The 21032-nt window shown below is 42.4% G+C and overlaps 1 protein-coding gene across 2 annotated transcripts in view; it reads right to left on the bottom strand.

The window, feature by feature from the left end:
* The window catches only part of extl3 (exostosin-like glycosyltransferase 3), an 80948-nt gene that overhangs the window by 4553 nt on the left and 55363 nt on the right, over positions 1–21032 (bottom strand). For both annotated transcript variants that reach the window (XM_063039391.1, XM_063039383.1), the window contains 3 exons: positions 4711–7372; positions 574–701; positions 326–470 (listed from right to left, as the gene is read on the bottom strand). In XM_063039391.1, the coding sequence (XP_062895461.1) occupies positions 326–470; positions 574–701; positions 4711–6843 (2406 nt within the window). In that variant the 5' untranslated portion in view covers positions 6844–7372. The remainder of the gene's footprint in view (positions 1–325; positions 471–573; positions 702–4710; positions 7373–21032) is intronic.

The raw sequence follows: 21032 nt of genomic DNA, 5'->3' as shown, positions 1-21032 counted from the left end.
ATTAGGTTTCAACGAGATCTTCCCTCCAATTCTTCTAAACACCAGCGAGTACAGGCCCAGAGCCTTCAAACACTTCTCATATAGTAACCCTTTCATTTCGGGGATCATTCTCCTCTGGACCCTTTCCATTCTTTCTTAGATAAGGAGCCCAAAACTGCTCAAAATACTCGGTGCAGCCTTATAAAGACTCAGCATTACATCCTTGCTTTTAATCCATGTTTTTCTTGTGCATTCCACTTATGTGATGCTACACTGCCTGTCACTGCACCTGTGCATTCATGTATATGACAATAAACTTGACCCTAACATGGAGAAGACAACATACCTTGTGAAAGAAGGCAGCACCCGTCAGTACCATGGAGAGTTCACAGGAGTAGTTTGAGTTGTAGAGCCAGGACTGGTGAGCCATATCCCAGGCATGATACCTGCCAGGAAAACCCACTATTCGATCTCTTGCCTCTCGCCAAACCCTGTAGGAAAAATAGAGAATAGGAATTTCAGTGCCATAGTCTTCAAGCTGTGCTGTTCTATGAAGTCACTAAGCAGCCAGTTACAAAGTTGTGTTCCACTCACCGAAAGCCAAACATGATCTCATCATGACGGAGGTGGGCATCATCATCAATAGAAAGAATTGCCTCCGTTTCAATCGAGTCCCAGGGTAGGAAACGGTTATTTAAACTATTCTTCTCCGTGTGAACAACCTGAAAGGAGAGCAAACCATTTCAGTGGAGATTTTTTAGACCTGAAATTTGAAGCCAATCCATTAAATTGCATTCGACATCCAATGCAGCAATTAAAATCACAGAGCTTGGAAACAGATCCATGGCCTAATTGATCCATATAGAGCAAAATTATCATCCACACTGGTCTTATTTGCCAGCATTTGGCCATAACCTTCTACCCGTCCAACTGTCTTTTTAAAAGTTGCTTATGTACCAGGATCATAAGATATAGGAGCAGAATTCAGCCATTTAGCTCAGAATCCTCTCAACCCCTTGCACTTGCCTTCTCCTCGTAACCTTTGACACCTTTAGTAATCAAGAACCTCTCTCCACTTAAATATATCCAATGACTTGGCCTCCACAGCCATCTGTGGCAATAAATTCTACAGATCCAACAGCCTCAAGCTAAGAAATTCCACCTCATCTCTGTTCTAAATGGAGGTCCTTGATTTCAAGGCTGTGCCCTTGGTCATAGATGCCCCCACTATTGGAAACATCCTCTCACCTGCCCCAACCACTTCTCCTGGCAGCTCAGTCCACATACATACCACAATTTGTTAAAAAAAAAGACCCCTCAAATTCCTCTTATTTCCCTTCTCACCTTAAACCTATGCCCTTTAGTTTTTTAGATCCCCAGCCATGGGGAAGAAAGACTGACAGCATTCACCCCATCTATGCCCCTCATGATTTTACACACCCTTGGAAGTTCACCTCTTAGTCCCCTATACAGTACTCCAAGAAATAAAGTAATAAGCCCGTCCAACCGCTCCCTATAAACAGTCTCTCAAGACTTGTATGTCCTCTCTGCACTCATTCCAGTTTAATGTTCTTTAATTATTTTTATTCATTTTATAATCATTATAGTTAAATCAGGGTGAGTAAAACTGAACATAATATTCCAAGGGGAGCCTCACTAACACCTTGCACCACCGCACCATGACCTCCCAACTTTTATACTCATTGCCCTGACAGATGAAGGCCAGTGTGCCAAAAGCCTTCTTCACCACTTAGTCCACAAATGCACTCCACAAGACTGTCTTCCAAGATATGCTCTTTCCGATATGCTCTCTCATTATTATCATCAGAGAGGAGATACACAAGTCTGAAGAAACACTCAATGATTTAGGAGCAGTTTCTTCCCCTCCACCATCAGATTTCTGAAGAGACAATGAACGAACCCATGGACATTACCTCCCTATTTTTGCTCTCTTTTTGCACTACTTATTTAATTGATTTTTTAATATAAATTTCTTATTGTAATTTATAGGTTTTTTTGTGTATTGCACTTGTACTGCCGCCACAAAACTACAAATTTCACAACATATGTCAGTAATATTAAACCTGATTCTGATTCAGAAGTGTTCAGGAACATACATGATTGCCATACCATTACATAAGACACTGGAAACGCTGACATTGCTAGGGCATAGTCCAAACACTAAATTTTAAAAATATATTCTTTAAGTAAACTGCTGTTGTGCAATATATGATATTTTCACAGAGTGTGATGGATATTCACTGTCCAGGGCCAGGGGGCCTTTTGCCAAGCTCAGCTTTCTACCACAGCTGCTGACACTTCTAAAAATCAAAGAGTTATTTTCGCGCAAGTTAAATTTCCAACCAATATTCTTTGTTCAGCTTCTTGTTATAAATGGGAGCCAGTCTTCAGTTCTTCATGTAAATGGCAAGCAGTAATCGGTCTAAAGCTTAAAGGGCAGCTTTGCAAACAGCACTGTCTATAGAGCAGTTTGCTGACCCACAGCATGGGACCTGATACAGTGTAAGAAAATGGGGCATGTTAATTGGCTTGTATCAAACCAATTTGCACTCTAATTTATTTAGTTCAAGAAAATTTGCAAACCAGATTAATACTATTACTTAGCACATCAAATAGCTTATCTATCAATAGTTGGAAAGTTTGTGTACTCAAAGAGTTAGAATTCAAAGCATTAAATGTAGGTATCTGGGAATTCTGTGTCAAAAGGTATCTGAAAAATTATCACATGTATGTAGACACCTAAGTGGTGGAATGAGGGAGTATAGTGGAATGAGGGAGTATAGTGGAATGAGGGAGTATAAGTGGAATGAGGGAGTATAAGTGGAATGAGGGAGTATGAGTGGAATGAGGGAGTATAAGTGGAATGAGGGAGTATAAGTGGAATGAGGGAGTATAGTGGAATGAGGGAGTATGGTGGAATGAGGGAATATAAGTGCGAGAGAGTAGTCAGGCTTGTCTGGACTGGTCAAGAACAAGAAGAAGAATGATAGAAAAATAGGTTGAACTAGATTCCATTCCTCTTTCTTTGATTTCTGTGATGGACGGCTCATGTTTCTGCAACTTGCTTGTGTGTCTTTTTAGCTTATAGGAATTGTACCTGGGTTTTGGAAGTCCTTTGTATTTAGAAATCAGTTGTAATTTGGAAATCCTTTAAAATATAAATCCTCTGTTAGTTTTAAATGTATTTAAGCATTTTTATTTAAATGTAAACGTGTTTCACTAAAAATAAATGAACTGTGTTTAAACTACTTTGATAGGTAACAGCATCTCCTCCATGGTAGGGAGGGTGGGACCCACCTGCTCAAATAGTCGCAACTGGTAGCTAAACTTGCTGTAGAGGATAAATGGGGAAATGATCTTGTCTTTGAAGAGTGGGTGGCTACAGCATAACCTCCCTTTAATAAGGGTACTTGTAGCTATCTATTTCGGATAGGGCTTAAGATCTTCATCTGAGTGTAGAACTTCGCAATCAGCAAACCCAATACCATCACAAGAGTAAGAGCATATTAACAGTGATATGCTTTTAGATCTGTAGATAAACAATAATTGGGACACAGGGGACAATTATCTCACTGAATAGCGGTATAGTATATTTTACATCCACTCAAGTGCAAACACACAGAACCTCTCATCCAAAAGACACTACCTTTGACAATACGGACTTCCACCCTTACAGAACTGGAATTTTAAGTTTGAGTCTCTGAAGGTGGTACTTGAATCTATAGACTTCTGATTTACAGGAGAGCGGCTTACGCAGCAAGTCATGGTCGAGGCATCTTTCCACATGGTGGAATTTTTTCAATCAAACTTGGATCTGGCTAAGAAATCCCAGATTTGAGGAAAACAGTTCTAGGTCATGAGAGCAGGTAAAAGGAATGCAGAATGGGGTGCGTCAAAATTACAACTTTATATGTTCCAGTTCACCCAAAGAGTCAATCAAACACTCTTTTTCCATTCATTTTGCACTACTTACTTAATTTATTTTATATATTTTTAAATTGCAATTTATAGTTTTATGATGTATTATACTGTACTGCGACCACAAAGCAACACATTTTCATGACATATGTCAGTGACATTAAACCTGATTCTGATTCCCCATTCTGCTGTCTCCTCTTACCCCTTCTCCTCACCTGCCCATCTCTTCCCTTTGGTGTCTCTCCTCCTTCACTTTTTTCCATGGTCCATTGTGCTCTCCTATCTGTTATTTCTCCTTCCGCCCTTTATCTTTTCCATCTACCACCTGGTCTCACTTATCACTTGCCAGCTGCCAGTCTGTACTCCTCCCTCTTCTCCTACCTTTTTCTTCTTGCTTCTGCCCCCTTTCTTTCCAGTTCTGATGAAGGGTCTTGGCTCAAAACTTCGACTGTTACGTGTTTCAACTGTCTTCTATAGATGCTGTCTGACTTGATGAGCTCCTCCAGCATCTTGTGTGTGCTCATCAAATGCAGAGATTTATCAATAAAACTGCAGATTCATTTAGCAGATTTCAACTTAGTTGAGTGAGGAATAACAATAGCAAGAAAAAAAATATGCATGCCCCTTTGCATAAAGGCACAGATAAATCAAATTTTGGCTTTCAAGGGTTTAAAAAACCTGACTCCTTATCACTTTTTAATCCAGCTACACAGAGCATTACCGTTGCAGCATGTAAACCAATAGGTTGTTTCGTAACACAGTAGTAAACCATAGTAAGAACCATATCCTTACCACAATAGGCACTCCGATCTCGGGCCAGACGAGGTCCTCAGATGGCGGCTTGGGAGAGTTCCACACAACAATGACTTTATTCAAGTAAGGCAGGCCATTCAGTCTCTCTAAAGAGTTCATCAGGACTTCCTCACGCTCATAGGTCAACATCACCACTGTAAACTGTTCCCTGGGAACATTCCCGCCCAGAGCAGCCTGAAACTCCTTCCCAGAACCTCCCGCTCCCCCACCTATTGGCCGGAATCCCGTTCCAGATCCGAGGAACTTGGCCTCTGAGGGCAAGGTGGGGTCAAGTGGCGTGTGCGGAAAGAGGTGGAAAGGTCCGGGGGCAGCATTCCATGCTCTGTAAGTGTCCCGGACCGTGACTGTAAAGTTCCGCAAGTATTTGGGGGAGGCATAAGGGGGTTCTGTCTCCACGGGTCCTAAGTCCAAGTCTCCGGTGTCAGCCACGTTAGGGTCAGTGCCAGCAGCCTTTCCGGTCTTGTGAGGGATCTCTTTGGATGGCTCTTCTGCGATGGGCGCAGCAGGAATCTGTATCCGGGTCCGCACAGTGGACAAGATGGTGCTCAACACGTTGTCTGAGGTGGAAAAGTAGGTCTCCCAGAGAAAACGGCCCTGGCGTCTCATGTTGAGCAGATCGCTGTCCGAGATGCTTCTCAGGAGGAAGTGGAGTTCCGTGATGCGTGGTTTTGGCACTACCAGAGCTGCCTCACTCCAATGTATCATGTTATGATAGGGCAACTGGACATGTTCCCCAAGGATTACTGGAATGGCTCCGACCTCCAAAGCCTCAAAAAGCCTCATGGAACAACCAGCAGAAGCAACCAGGTGGACATTTCCTGGAGTTATGATTAATACAAAGGTGGACAATTTCAACAGCTCTAGCCTGTCGTCCCTCTCACCACACAGTGCCCACTCGGTTGGTAAGGCAGGCCGAGGTTGCTTCTTGCAAGTGAACTCCACCAGCACCAAGTCCAACTTGCTGTCCTGAACAGCCTTCAAGGTGGTGATGATCCGATCATCGTAATCTGCTGGAGCATTTCCCTCGATCTCCTCCTCAAACGAACGAGCCTCCTGAAGACTGGACATCAGCGATTCAAGTTTCTCTCCTTGGAAGCTGAAGAGATACTTCCTCTTGACAGGAACTTGGGGAGGAATCTCCAGGAAGTTAGGCTCGGACATGGCATGGATCAATGGCGATGGGATGAGATCGAAGCCAGGCCGATACTGAACATCGTAGAAAATGGACTGGGCAACCATGGCCCTGCCTGTGCTGACATTATAGAGCAGGTTCTGGGTCTGGGACCTTCTGGACAGGTTGATGAGGAGATGATTATGTCCATCGGATCGCCAGTAAGGGAGTGAGTGTAACTGGCTTTCAACCTCAGTGGACTTCAGGCCTGATGAATCTTGTAGTTCCCCGACCAGGACCACGTAGACACAGGCAACATTGGGGTTGTCTGTAACATAAACGTTAGTCCGAGCAGTCGCCTGGAATGCCTGCTTAATTAGCGGATCAATAAGACTACTGAATTGATACTGGTCCAGTGGATAGATATAAACAGGAAACCCGGACGTTAGTGGGCATCGAGAGTAATCAAAACAGGAGTGCAAGCGGCAGCTGTTGGGGGACTTTGGCAATGGGAAGGTGGTCTCATCTTTCTCTGGCAAGAGGCGGATTGGCAGCGAGAGCTTGGGCTGGTTCTGTGCCACCAGCTCCTTGTATGAGTGCTCAGTTTGGCTGATGACGTTCTTGAGTTGAAGCAGGTCCTGCTTGGCATTCTCGATGCTCTTCTTGCATGACTCAATCTTCAGATTGAGTTTAGCGATCTCGCTGTTGAGCTCCTGCCGTTTGGCCTCGAGCTGGAGTAGCTCCTCACTGACCGACTCCCGGATGCGGCACAGGTCCTGGACGTGCTTGACCTCACACAGGGCATTGCCAGAACGTGGCTCGAAAATGCGCGGGCCCGAGTCGTCAAGGTTGTCAATGGTAGTCAAGTAATAGTGGGCAATCAGTGGGAAGAAAACCAGGATGACGAAGAGGGTGAAGCTGAGCCAGGTTAACCGGATGCGATTGGACCATCGTAGCATGCATGGTTGCCCTACATTACCAACACTTCCGTTCCGTAGCATGTTATAAACTGGCAGGAATGGGGGGGAGGGGGAGAGGAGGTGTTTAAATTTAAAAAAAAGAGGGAGAGGGGAGATGAAACCCTCTCACAATCACGTTTGATCAGAAGCCATGATAGAGAAATCTCATTTCGCTCACTGAGCAAAGGGTCATCGTGTACTTTTATTCAGATATCTCCCATAAGATGTTTTACAATTTACCAATAGAATGGAAATTTCATTTTCTTTCTTCGTTTCTTAAAATGTCTCTCTCCCCTCTCAAGAATGTCAAACCAATCCAAATCAGTCAGTTTTCACCTTCAGCTCTGTTTCCACTGGAGATGCCACTACCATGGTGATGAAGGGTCTCCAAGGACCATAGCAGATTCCTGTCAAGCCGGTTGTCCCCATCGGTGGTTCTTAGCATCTTGAATTGGCAGTCCAGCTACGTTTTCACAGCTCACAGCCACGGTAAAAAGCAATAGAAAATCTTGTTCTCTTCCTCCACCACCTCACCTCACATTACTTTGGCTTCCGTTGGCAGCATCACCAGCTGTAATAGAAAAGATTACAGGTTAGTTTCTTCAAACAAATCAAGCACTTATACATCCTTAGACAAATAATATCAATCAAGCTGACAGTTTATTAAACACTAAACCTCATTTTGTGATTCAGATTTTTCCATGGTTCCCTGTATTTATAACCTGTTCCAGCCCTATGACGCCCTAACTGCACAAAGAGAACAGACACTCTATCCTCATCATGATTCTTCACCCACAGCTTACTAAACACAAATCCCACTCCAGTTAAAAAAAACAGAAAGGACTCCCCTGCTCTTTTCAGCCTGCCGTTTTATTAAGGCAAGCCAGTGAGATGGGCATTTTCTGTTACTCTTGAGGTGGATAATTAAAGAAACTCCATGGAACTCCATGAATGAATGCTGAGCAGGCACATCTTTGATTCTTTATCATTTGGATGTCCAAATGGAACTCTTTGATACCACACAATCTACTGGAAGAACCTAGCAGGTCAAGCAGCACCTGTGGGGGGGAAAGGAATTGTTGACATTTCAGGTCGAAACCCTGCATCAAAACTTGGACAATTCCTCCCTCAGATGCTGCTCGACCCAATGAGTTCTTCCAGCAGATAGTTTGTTGCTCCAGATTCCAGCATCTGCAGTCTAATGTTTCTCTTCAAAACTACTTACTATCAAGGTAGTCAATTCTGCTCAAAGTAACTCATCCATACAGAATACTCCAAAAATCAAATTATTGCAGAATCAGGTTTATTATCACCAGCATGTGTCATGAAATTTGTTAACTTGGCATCCGCAGTTCAATGCAATACATAATATAGAAAAAAGAAAATGAGTAAGTAAATCAATACCAGTATACGTATATTGAATAGATTAAGAATGGTGCAAAAAAAAATTAAAAAGTGAGGCAGTCTTCAAGGGTTCAATGCCCATTTAGGGATCAGATGGCAGAGAGGAAGAAGCTATTCCTGAATCAGAGTGTGTGCCTTCAGGCTTCTGTACCTCCTACCTGATGGTAGCAGTGAGAAAAGGGCATGCCCTGGGTGCTGGGGGTCCTTAGTAAAGGACACTGCCCTTCTGGGACACTGCTCCTTGAAGATGTCCTGGATACTTTGTAGGCTCGTACCCAAGATGGAGCCGACTAAATTTACAACCCTTTGCAACTTCTTCTGGTCCTGTGCAGTAGCACCCCCCCCCCACCCAAAACCAGACAGTGATGCAGCCTGTTAGAATGCTCTCCATGGTATGTCTATAAAAGTTTTTGAATGTATGTGTTCGCACACCAAATCTCTTCAAATTCCTAATGAAGTGCAGTTGCTGTCTTCTTTACAACTATATCGATATGTTGGGACCAGGTTAGGTCCTCAGAGATCTTGACACCCAGAAACTTGACATCCAAACTGCATATAAATGATTCTGAAGATTGCACCTCTAGAAATCTATCAGAAATTTTGTGTTGGCACACAGTATGAAGAAGCAAAATAGAAACATAGAAAACCTACAGCACAATACAGGCCTTTCAGCCCACAAAGCTGTGCTGAACATGTCCCTACCTTAGAACTACCTAGACTTTACTCATAGCCCTCTATTTTTCTAAGCTCCATGTAGCCATCCAGGAGTCTCTTAAAAGACCCTATCATATCCACCTCCACCACCATCACCATCACTGGCAGCCCATTCCACGCACTCACCACTCTCTGCGTAAATAACACTCCTGACATCTCCTCTGTACCCACTTCCAAGCACCTTAAAACTATGCCCTCTCGTGCTAGCCAATTCAGCCCTGGGGAAAAGCCTCTGACTATCCACACAATCAATGCCTCTCATTATCTTGTACACCTCTCGTCCTCCATCGCTCCAAGGAGAAAAGGCCGAGTTCACGCAACCTATTCTCATAGGGCATGCTCCCCAATCCAGGCAACATCTGGTGGTTCACCTCACAATGCATCAAATTTTAAACACAAGAGATTTTGCAAATGCTGGATATCCAGAGTAATACATGTAAATTGCTGGAGGGACTCAATAGCTCAGGCAGCACCTACGGAGAGGAATAAACACTCAACGTTTCGGGCCGAGACTCTTCATCAGGAATAATGCTGATGGATCCTGATTAAGGGCCTCAGCCAGAAGTGTCGAGTCCTTATTCCTTTCTACAAATACTGCCTAACCTGCTGAGTTCCTCTACCATCCTATGTGTAAATCAAATTTTAACATTTCTTTTGCCATGAAGATGCAAGGTTAAAATTATCAGTCCCCTTCAGGTTCTCCATCTCTGACTTTCAACACACTCTCAGCATCCATTGTTCCACTAATGGCAGCCTTACCTCCCGCTGGAGTAACCTGCCAGCTCAGATATTGCCTAAATCTAACTTTTTAAGCAAGCTTTTGATCATGTACCACAGTGCATGGCTTAACATTCCATTTTGTTTGCTAACCTCTGAATTTGAGTTTTTACAATAAAATTCTGATTATCCTCTATGTGGAATAAGCTGTTCTCAGGCTGATCAATTATAATCAATTATAACCAGTTTCGATGACAAGCTCCGCCATCTTCTTCAGGGATGATGCCTGGGTATGTCTAAACCAGTGGTATTTATAACCCCATAGTCTATCCCCCCTGATTGGTTAGTCCTCATCCAATCAGGTTTCTGCTCTCCCACCTTGCTTACAAAGTGTCAGGCATCATCCCTGAAGAAGATGGCAGAGCTTTACAGCAAAATGTTGGTTATAATCGATACCTGTACCTGGCTGAAGCCTGAGAAAAGTTTATTCACCATATATGCCAGGAAAGTACTAGATCCTTTTACATCTTCTATGTGGCTTTGGAAATCCCAATGGTTAAGCATCCAGTTCACAGAACACTTCCCGTCTCACTCCTTCAGACACAGTGAATCCCTGTTTCTCACACTCCTTCGAAATTTTCCCAGTTCTGACTCCTACACTTTCCAGAGGTTTACCAATTACACTGGGAAAAAAATACCATTCTACCATTTCTATCATTTATCAGTCTATCATTTCTTTTTTGTAAATTGTGTACAATTTGCAAAAAAAAATGCCTTGGCCTATGAATAAAACATCCAATAATTGGGAAAAAAATGGCACTGCCAGAGTCCCAATGTGCCTGATTAACAGAGGCTCACCATCTCATGTTTAAAGATACTATATGCATATAAGCTATGGTTGTTTTCAATTCTTAATGTACATTTTACTTGAAAGCCTTAGTAACAAATCTTGCAGCATAATCATAAAATAGTTTATCTCAAAATAATCCACAATTTTAAATATTTTAAATCCATTTAGTATCTTATACAACCGATAAAATCACCAATCAGATGTTTCCTTTCAAGACTAAGCAGTCCAAGTCTGAAACCTTCCCCTAAAACTCTGGCTCCAAACACTGTACCCATTGGTTTTACTTCTTCTGGTCACATGGACATAAAGGGATCTATTATTGAAAAGGTTCACTCACCCAGGATAAATAAATAAATAAATAAACCCATCTTTAAATAAAGAAATAGTAGAGCTTTGATCATTAAAGGCCAACCTACAAATGCACAATAGATTTTAGTAATGTTCTTAATCGATAAAGCTAAGTGTTACAGATCTCAGCCCAAAGTGTCAACTGTTCATTCTCCTCCATAGATGCTGCCCAACTTGCTAAATTCTCCAGCGTTTTGTGGGTGTTACTTTGGATTTCCAGCATCTGCAGAATCTCCTGTGTTTATTATAGAAGGATTATAGGAAGCAAATACATTTATATAGAGTCATACACCATCTCAGAATATCCAAACCTATCTACATTAAACTAAACTGACATTTATTTTTGTAGGGTAGTCACCACTGCAATGTAAGGAATATGGCCAATTTACACACATTATGCCCTGCAAACACCAATGTGATAATGACCAGATTGTTTATTTAAATCAAGTGGCATTTGTGCCTGAAAGCCAGTCAGCACGAAAGACTGAGATTACCACATCTAGAGCCATGTGGTTCTACATATCCATCTGTGGAGGCTGGTGAGGTCCTAATTTATTCTGAGTTACATCAGACATTGGAGCATTCTCACAGTACTACACCCGGAATATCACCCTGGATTTTCAAGCTTAATTTTCCTCAGCGGTATTTGAACTCAGCTAATCCAGAGAACTGCCATTAATCAGGATGGAAATGAAGCTCTGCTCTCTCCATAAATTTAATAGGATTAAAGTCAAGAACAAACATCGTTGATACAATATAATACCGTAAAACACAGGAGCAGAATCAAGCCACTCAGTCCATCAATTCCACTCTACCAATCATAGATGATTTATTTCCCTCTCAATCCCATTCTCCTGCCTTCTCCCCGTAAACTTTGATGCCCTGACTAATCAAGAACCTATCAACCTCTGCTTTAAATAGACCCAATAATTTGGCCTCCACAGCCATCTGTGGCAATGAATTCCACAGATTCACCATTCTCAGGCTAAAGACATTCCTCTTTACCTCTGTTCTAAATGGGCGTCCTTCTACGATGAGGCTCTGCTCTCTGGTCCGAGACTCCCTCCATCACAGGAAACACCTTCTCCAACAGTATTATCAAAGTATAATACTATGTGTAAATGTTGCTTGATTTATATTATGCTTATATTTTATAGGTTTGTCACAATGACTTAAAACCTGTTCCTACAAGCTTGCTGTCAGTATTAAATAACAATCAGGAGAAAACCCAGGAAGGCTTAACTACAAAGGAAGATACGTTTCCTGCTTGTTATTGGGAGTTCCATTTCACCCTGAGCCAAGATTCCAATCACACAGCAGATAAAATTACCTACTGGCAGCTCTTATATCATAAACACAAAATAATCTGCAGATGCTGTTGTCAAAAGAACACTCATAATGCGCTGGAGGAACTCAGCAGGTCAGTCAGCATCAGTTGAAAAGATTAGTCGATGTTTCGGGCCGAAACCCTTCGTCAGGACTGAAGGAAGAACTTTGGGGAGGGTTTGAAGAATGCTGGCAGTTGAAAAAAAACAGTAATTTAAAAGACAAAGGGGTGGGGGAGGGAAAGCAGGGAGGTGATTGGCAGGAGAACAATGCGAAGTAGTAGAAGGAGGTGGAACTATGAGGGAGATGATGTGAACCGCTTCATTTTTACTATGGATGTCCAATCCTTATACACCTCCATTCCCCATCAAGAAGACCTCAAAGCCCTCCGCTACTTTCTGGATAATAGACCTCACCAGTTCCCCACTACCACTACCTTCCTCCGGTTGGCGGAACTGGTTCTCACACTTAATAACTTCTCTTTTGGCTCTTCCCACTTTCTTCAGACTAAGGGTGTAGCTATGGGAACTCACATGGGACCCAGCTACGCCTGCCCCTTCGATGGTTATGTGGAACAGTCTGTGCTCCAAACCTAAAATGGTACTGCTCCCCAACTTTTCCTTCGGTACACTGACAACTACATTGGTGCTGCTTCCTGCACCCATGCTGAGCTTGTCAATTTCATCAACTTTACTTCAAACTTCCACCCAGCCCTCAAATTCACTTGGTCTATCTCTGACACTTCTCTCCCCATTCTCGATGTCTCGGTCTCCATCTCTGGAGACAGACTGTCCACTGACATCTTCTACAAGCCCACTGACTCTCATAACTACCTCGACTATACCTCTTCCCACCCCGCCACATGCAAAAATGCCATTCCCTATTCCCAGTTCCTCCATCTCCGCCGCATCTGCTCCCAGGATGAGGCTTTCCATTCCAGGACATCTCAAATGTCCTCTTTCTTTAACGATCGTGGTTTCCCTTCTATGGTGATCAATGATGCCCTCACCCACATCTTCTCCACACCTCATACCGTCTAGGTAGTCTCCAGCCCCTTGGTATGAACATAGAATTCTCCAACTTCTGATAATTCCCTCCCCCTCCCTTCCTCTATCCCTATTTCACATTACCTCCCTCATAGTTCCGCCTCCTTCTACTACTTCGCATTGTTCTCCTGCCAATCACCTCCCTGCTTCCCCTCCCCCACCCCTTTGTCTTTAAAATTACTATTTTTTTCAACTACCCGCATTCTTCAAACCCTCCCCAAAGTTCTCCCTTCAGTCCTGACAAAGGGTTTCGGCCCGAAACGTCAACTAATCTTTTCAACTGATGCTGACTGACCTGCTGAGTTCCTCCAGTGCATTATGAGAGCTCTTATATCACCCTCCTCTGGTCTTATCTCAGTCCATCTGCTGCTGGAACACTCATCATTGCTACCTCTTGATTTGATCATTCTTATCTTCCTTAGGGATGGAGAGAGATGCTGGGAGGTGATAAGTGGAAAGGGTAAAGGGCTGAAGGAGGAGGAATCTGGTAGGACCAGAGAAAATGGGAGAAAGGGAAGGAGGAGCACCAGAGGGAAATGATAGGCAGGGGGCATAAATTACAAGAAATTAGAGGAGTTGATGCTCATGTCCCTTACTTTTTCCACTTATCACCTTCCAGATTCTCACTTCCTCCCACTCCCCCATCCACCTGTCCCTCACCTGGCCTTACCCATCTCCTGCCAGCTTGTCCTCCCTCCACCTTCTACCCTGGCTTCTTTCCCCTTCCTTTCCAGTCCCAAGTAAGGGTCTTAGCCCGAGATTCAACGCTTTATTCCTTTCCATAGAAGCTGCCTGACCTGCTGAGCTCTTCCAGCATTTTGTGTGTGTCACTTTAGGTTGATCACCTTTGTTTTCACTGTACCCCTCACCTTCCCTATCCCATTAGCCTATGACATTTCTGCATTTATCCAGGTTTCCTGTGCACACAAATTTTAAAATTACTTCACTATTGCTGGTCCTGCCTTCAGATATTTGGCTGTTCACTCTGCATGTTCTCAAAATGTGTTGGATATCTATGCTTATAAGTCAACTTGAAGTATAATGGGGAGAGGCATTATTAATGTTAAGGAACACTGCAACTGAAGTATAGGGCGCTATAGTAACATAGTGGTTAGCACAACGTGATTATTGCTCAGGGCATTGAGGTTTGGAGTTCAATTCCAGCATCCTCTGTAAGAAAGCTTGTATGTTCTTCCTGTGAGCATATGGGCTTCCCCCATGTGCTCTGCTTTCCTCCCACAGTTCAAAGATGTACCAATTAGGTTATTGTAAATTGTCCTGTGATTAGACTAGGGTTACTGGGTGGCATGGCTTGTTGGGCCGGAAGGGCCTGTTCTGCACTGTATTTCCAAATATATATAATCAGGGACAGAGAGGAAGGCTATCAAAGCCTGGCAAAGTGAACTGGACCAGCTGAGAAAATGGGCTGAAAAATGGCAATGGAGACCAGTGGGAGGTGTTGTACATTGGGAGGACAAACCAGGATAAGATTTACATAGTGAATGGTAAGGCACTGAGGTGTGCAGTAGATAAAGAGACCTGGAAATACAGACCCATAATTCCGTGAAAGTGGCATCACGGATAGATAGTGTCATAAAGAGAGTTTTTGGCTCACTGGCCTTCATAAGTTAGGGTATTGAGTATGGGAGTTGAGGTGTTATGCTGAACTTGTATAAGGCGTTGGTGAGGCCGAATTTGGAGAACTGTGCGCAGTTCTAGTCTCCTATCTGCAGGAAAGATGTAAATAAGATTGAAAAGTGTGTAGGGAAAGTTTACAAGGACATTGGAGGGACCTGAGAACCAGAGTTACACAGAAAGGTTGAAGAGGTTTGGACTTTATTCCCTGGAGCTCATAAAGAAGGGAGATTTTATAATGGTATACAAAAGTACACGGGGCATAGACAAGATAAATGCAAGCAGGCTTTCCCCACTCAGGTTGGGTGAGGCTAGAACTAGAGTACATAGGTTAACAGTGAAAGTTAAAATATTTCAGGGGAATCTGAGGGGGAACTGCTTCACTCAAAGGGTGGTGAGTGTGGAACGAGCTGCCAGTCATGTTCAGTTGCAACGTTTAAATTTGGATAGGTACATGGATGAGAGAGGTATGACATGTATGGAGATGGGACTGGTCAGAAAATCAGGTAGGCATGATGAGCCAAAGATGTGCTGTAGGGCTCAATGCCTCTAAGCACAGCTACAATATGAACATCTCAAAGAACTTGTTGAGTCAAGCTTCCCACTTCTATTATGTTACATTCCATGCAATATACAGCAATTAAGTTATGCCTCAAATTACTCATATACTGTGTCCCAACATGTTTTTGTTGGGAAGAAATTAACTTATTCAGAAAAACCAAGGTACGCTGCTTCCAGCTCTTCGCTGGGGATCCTATATTCATAAATTGATGAGCTATTTAAGAATGAATTATGGGTACTGTTAAAGCAACAGTGTGGTAATCTGAAAGTAGACAATACATTACTTAAAAAGGGGTAAAAAGCAGCAGTGCATGATACTGGTACAAATCTCTCATTCTCTGGGTATTTCCATGAATTTCTTCTTCTGCCTGCTGAAAATCTGTCTTAATTGCCTCAGAAATCCTGTGAGTTCCACACAAAATGCCTATGTTCATGTTCTAACACACACCTTCTGCTTTGATCAGCTGTCTGACTCTGAACAGCTTTGCATCTAATCTTAAACTGACAGTTCCAGGCATTGCTATTTCCCTTGCCCCATTTTTCTGATCATTCTGTCAAAAATTGGGAGCTCAAGAGATAAAGAACTCTAAGAACTGGATTTTAAACACATAGTTGGTTAGAGGTAATCCAGGCTTCCTTTACCAATTGTGTTATAATCATTCCATTCAGAACCATCTGATCCTGACAAAAACGCCAGCTTTCAAAGCCCAAGAAATAATTTCCTATCCTTTGCTGTTGTTGAACAGATGGTGATATTGCCCACTAATGCGGCCGAGTGGTACAGATCATCAAGGCAATCGTCATTAATCTGTTCATTGCTTATTCACATTCCAGAGTGGGTAAGACTCGGAGGAAATAAGTACCATGGGGAAAGAAATAATTGCCTATTATTGAAAAAAATTACACATATATTTGCATACTACCAATCACCTTCTTAGAACATCTGAAAACCCTTTACAATGATGATGATAAAGGGTTATGTATAGTGTAGAAGGTTGTCATAGGTTACAATCAAATATTGATAAGATACAGAGCTGGGGTGAGAAGTGACAGATGGCATTTAATCTGGAAAAATATGAAGTGATTCACTTTAGAAGGTCGAACTTGAAGGCACAGCACAGGGTTAATGACAGGATTCTTAGCAGTGTGGAACAGAGGGAACTTAGGGTCCACATCCATAGATCTCTTCAAGTTATTGTGCAAATTGATAGAGTAGTTAGGAAGGTAAATGGTGTGTTGGCCTTTATTAGGCGGGGGATTAAGTTCGAGAGCCACGAAGTAATGCTGAATTCAAGAGCAACAAGGTAATATTGCAGCTCTATAAAATTCTGGTTAGACCACACTTGGAGTACTGTATTCAGTTCTAGTTGCTTCATTACAGGAGGAATGTGGAAGCTTTAGAGAGAGTGCAGAGGAGACTTACCTAGATGCTCTCTGGATTGCACAGCATGTCATTTGAGGAAAAGTTGAACGATCTGGGGATTTCTCTTTGAGGCAAAGGAGGGTGAGAGGGGACTTGATAGAAGTGTAAAAGATAAGAGGTATAGATAGAGTGGACAATCAGCACCTTTTTCCAAGGTTGAAATGGTTAATACAGGGGAACATAATTTTAAATTATTGAAGGAAAGTACGGGGGAGATGTCAGAGGTAGGGTTTTTGTTTATACAGAGAGTGGTAAATGCACTGCAGTCATGGTGGTAGAAGCAGAAACATTAGGGACATTTAAGAGACTGTTAATTCATATGGATGAAGTAAAAGTGGAGAGCTATATGGGTGGGAAGGGTTAAATTGAACTTGGAATAGGTTAAAAGGTCAACACAACATCGTGAGCTAAAGGACCTATAATGTGCTATAATGTTTTGTCTTCAAATAACTTTTGAACTGTGGTCACTAAGTACTGCAGAAAACACTGCAGCCAACTTGCATTCAGCAAGCTCACAAAACGATAGTAAAAACCAAATTCATTCAGAATTGTTGGCAGAGAGACAGATATTGTCCAGCATTCCATTGTAAACTCCTTCCCCCCACCGCCCCCCCCATCATTCTTGCAATGATGATATGAAGATGACAAGGGAGACCAGACCAGAAAAACCTTCAACCCATGAAGTACCATCAGAATGATGCACTAGGAACAGTAGCCTAGAAAGTTGTCTAGCCTTATGAACCCAATAACTTGTGACTCAGTAGAATACAACCTACTGACTCTGCCAGACAGTTATATCATTCCATATGAATCATCTGATCACAAACCTTGGCAATAGGAAAGAGGCAACACCTCTTTGGAAATACATTCTAGGCAAATAAACAGTACCAACTGGAAATGCCACATGTTTGATACAGAGTCTGCACTGTGGTCTGGTCTCAATGTGGTCAGTTCTCAGGGAAGAGAACAGGGATCCATCTTTCTGTCTCACTAGACAACCATTTGCTGCTGTTTTTGATGATGTATCAGTATACTATGGATGACAGAGTCATACAGCACAGAAACAGGCCCTTCAGCCCAATTCATCATGCTGACCAAATGTGCTAGTCCCAGTTGTTTTAAAAGGTAAAAGAAATTAGCTTTATTTGCCACATGTGCAACAAAATACGGAAACACACAGTGAAATACATCATTTGCGTCAAATGTTCTGGGAGCAGTTCACAAGCACCATCATGCTCCTGGTGCCAACATAGCACGACCACAACTTACTAACCCTGACATCTTTGGAAAATGGTTGGAAAACGGAACATCTAGAAGAAATCCACGGGGTCATGGAGAGAACCCGTCCAAACAGTAACAGGATCACTGGCACTACATTCAAGGACCACTACAACTATAACTGCTATGCTACTGTGCTGTCCGTGTTTGACAAATAGCCATATAAACCATGAACTTAATCTAATATCTTGTTACACTTAAGCTTGAATGTCTTTGGATATTTATACAGTAGTAGTTTTATCAGTCTTGTAAAAAGCACATCAGTTCATGAAATGCCATTTGGTCTCTGGTCTATTCCATGTTACTATGACTGTATTTATGTATATATGTAGAGATTGAGTAAAATTAAAACAGGCCATTTTTGACCATCAAGGGCAGATGGTTCATGTTAGCACTAATAGTCTATTCAAGATTCTTCCATCCCTCTTTGGCTAACATGTACATTCCCAAAATGCTGTATGTTTACCTGAGGATACACAAGAAAAGTCTGCAAGGCACAAGGGAAAATGTACAATGACAGATCTATGAAACTATAGATCCATGATTACAGCAGAAATGTGCATTGAATTGGAGAGAGAATTGCTGGGGAGAAGGAGTGCCCAAGAGAAAATCAGAGGAGATATTTAATTAGAAAAGAATGGTCAGGCTCACAGTGGACGGAAGCAGAGACAACAGACGGACAACAATGAGCATTTATAAGGTATCTTGCTGAAGGGTCTCAGACTGAAACGTTGACTCTATTTGTCTCCATAGATACCGCCTGACCTGCTGATTGCTCTGGTATTTTGTGTTTGTTACTATGGATTTCTGGCATCTGTAAAATCTCATGTCTACAAGACATGTACATTTGCGGTGCACAGACGGTTATAAATCCAAAGGTTATGCAATCAAATTTAGGAAGTGCTGATTTATTTAACACAGTACAACTTTGTATTTACTTCTCTGTATTTATCCAGCTTCCCCTGTTGTACACCCTCAACTAATTCCTTGCGACACCATATATCGTATTCTAATCATTCAAGTAAACAAAATTTCCTGCTGCATTTATCACTGTCAGATTTACTGCTTCTAGCTCTAGCTTCAGCTACTAATAGAAGTCTCCTCCACTTTCAACCTATTCAATCTTTCCATAACTTTAAATAATCTTCAAGTATGAAACTAGAACATGTCTGTTATGTTTTGTAACTCCAAATAATAAAACTAATTGAAAGGAAACACAGAGCAGGAATGAGTGTCTAGCTTTGTTTTTACTTTAAGCAAAGTGCACACATGATGTGGTGGCGCGATGATACATGCCATTCCCGTACTTTTGCATATTTTATTTAAACAAACAAGAATGCTTAATCAAACAATATATTTACAATATTACTCAAATATTGCTGAAATATTAAATACACAACACTATTCCCTACTTAGCTATAAGCTCCAACTCAATATAGAATGCATTTTCAACCTGTATATGGTGATTGTCCAACATGTCCGACGATGCCAGGAAACCTGTGTGGGAGGGTTTTTAAAGTGGAAAAGCCATTGTCTGGTGCAGTTAATCTAGATGACAAACAACAAAGGACCCAGCACTGATCCCTGCAGCACTCCGCTAATCACAGGCCCTCAGTCAGGGAGGCAACCATCTACTGCCACTCTCTGGCTTCTCCTGCAAAGCCAATGTCTAATCCATTTACTACCTCATCTTGAAAACCAAGCAACTGAGCCTTCTTGACCAACCTCCCATGCAGGACCTCGACAAATGCCTTGCTGACGTCCATGTAGACAACATCCACTGATGTGCCTTCATCAGCTTTCCTGGCAACTTCGGCAAAAAACTGTGTAACATTTCTAGGAAGAGGTACAGTCGACGTTTCAGGCCGAGACCCTTCATCAGGACTGACGAAGGGTCTCGGCCTGAAACGTCAACTGTACCTCTTCCTAGAGATGCTGCCTGGCTTGCTGCGTTCACCAGCAAGTTTGATGTGTGTTGCTTGAATTTCCAGCATCTGCAGAATTCCTGTTGTTTGTGTAACATTTGTTAGTCATGACCTACCACGTACAAAGCCATTCTGACTATCTCTAATCATTTCTTGTCTATCCAAGTACTCATATATCCAGTCTCATGAATACTTTCCAATAACTTTTGCACTACTGATGTCAGGCTCCTCGGCCTATAATTTCCTGGTTTATTCTTAGACCCTTTCTTAAACAGTGGAACAACATCAGCTATCCTCCAGTATCTCACTTGTTACTGAGAATGATTTAAATATCTCTGCTGGGGCCCTCGCAATTTCTGCACCTGCCTCCCAAAGGGTCCAAGGGAACACCATGCCAGGCCCTGGGGATTTGTCCACCCCAATTTGCCTCAAGACAGAAAATACCTTCTCCTTTGTAGTCTCTATAGGGTCCATAACCACGCTGTTGCTATGCCGCACTTCAATAGACTGTGTCTGTCTCCTGAGTAAATACCAACACAAAAAATCTATTTAAGGTATCCCCATCTCTTTTGGCACCATGCACTACCATTCTGATCTTGCATTGGACCAGTTTTGTCCCTTGCAATCTTTTTGTTCTTAACATGTCTGTAGAAGCCCTTGGATTCTCCTTACATAGCAATAAAGCCCTTTGTGAGCTTTTATGGTGAGAAACACTTTGGACTCTTCTTTCATCTCCACCTGTAGGGAGACCTCAGCTAAATCACTGTGTTGAAGTGTCTTCCTCCAGAAAGGTTTACAAAGATATCCTTTATCCTAGGCAGAGGATATTGATCAACTTCAGTACCAGGTTGATGATAACCTTAAAATCACCACAGATCCTGACAGACCTATTCTTCTTGACTACTGAGACCACTGGTATTGCTCATGGGCTCCACTCAACCTCGGAAAGAATTCCTTCAGCCTCCTTGCTACTTTATCACAATGGCAAAAAGAACCAGGCAGGT

The sequence above is a fragment of the Mobula hypostoma genome, chromosome 2 (assembly GCF_963921235.1).
Source record: "Mobula hypostoma chromosome 2, sMobHyp1.1, whole genome shotgun sequence".
NCBI classification, from domain to species: domain Eukaryota; kingdom Metazoa; phylum Chordata; class Chondrichthyes; order Myliobatiformes; family Myliobatidae; genus Mobula; species Mobula hypostoma.
This window is presented reverse-complemented; position numbering and strand designations above follow the sequence as displayed.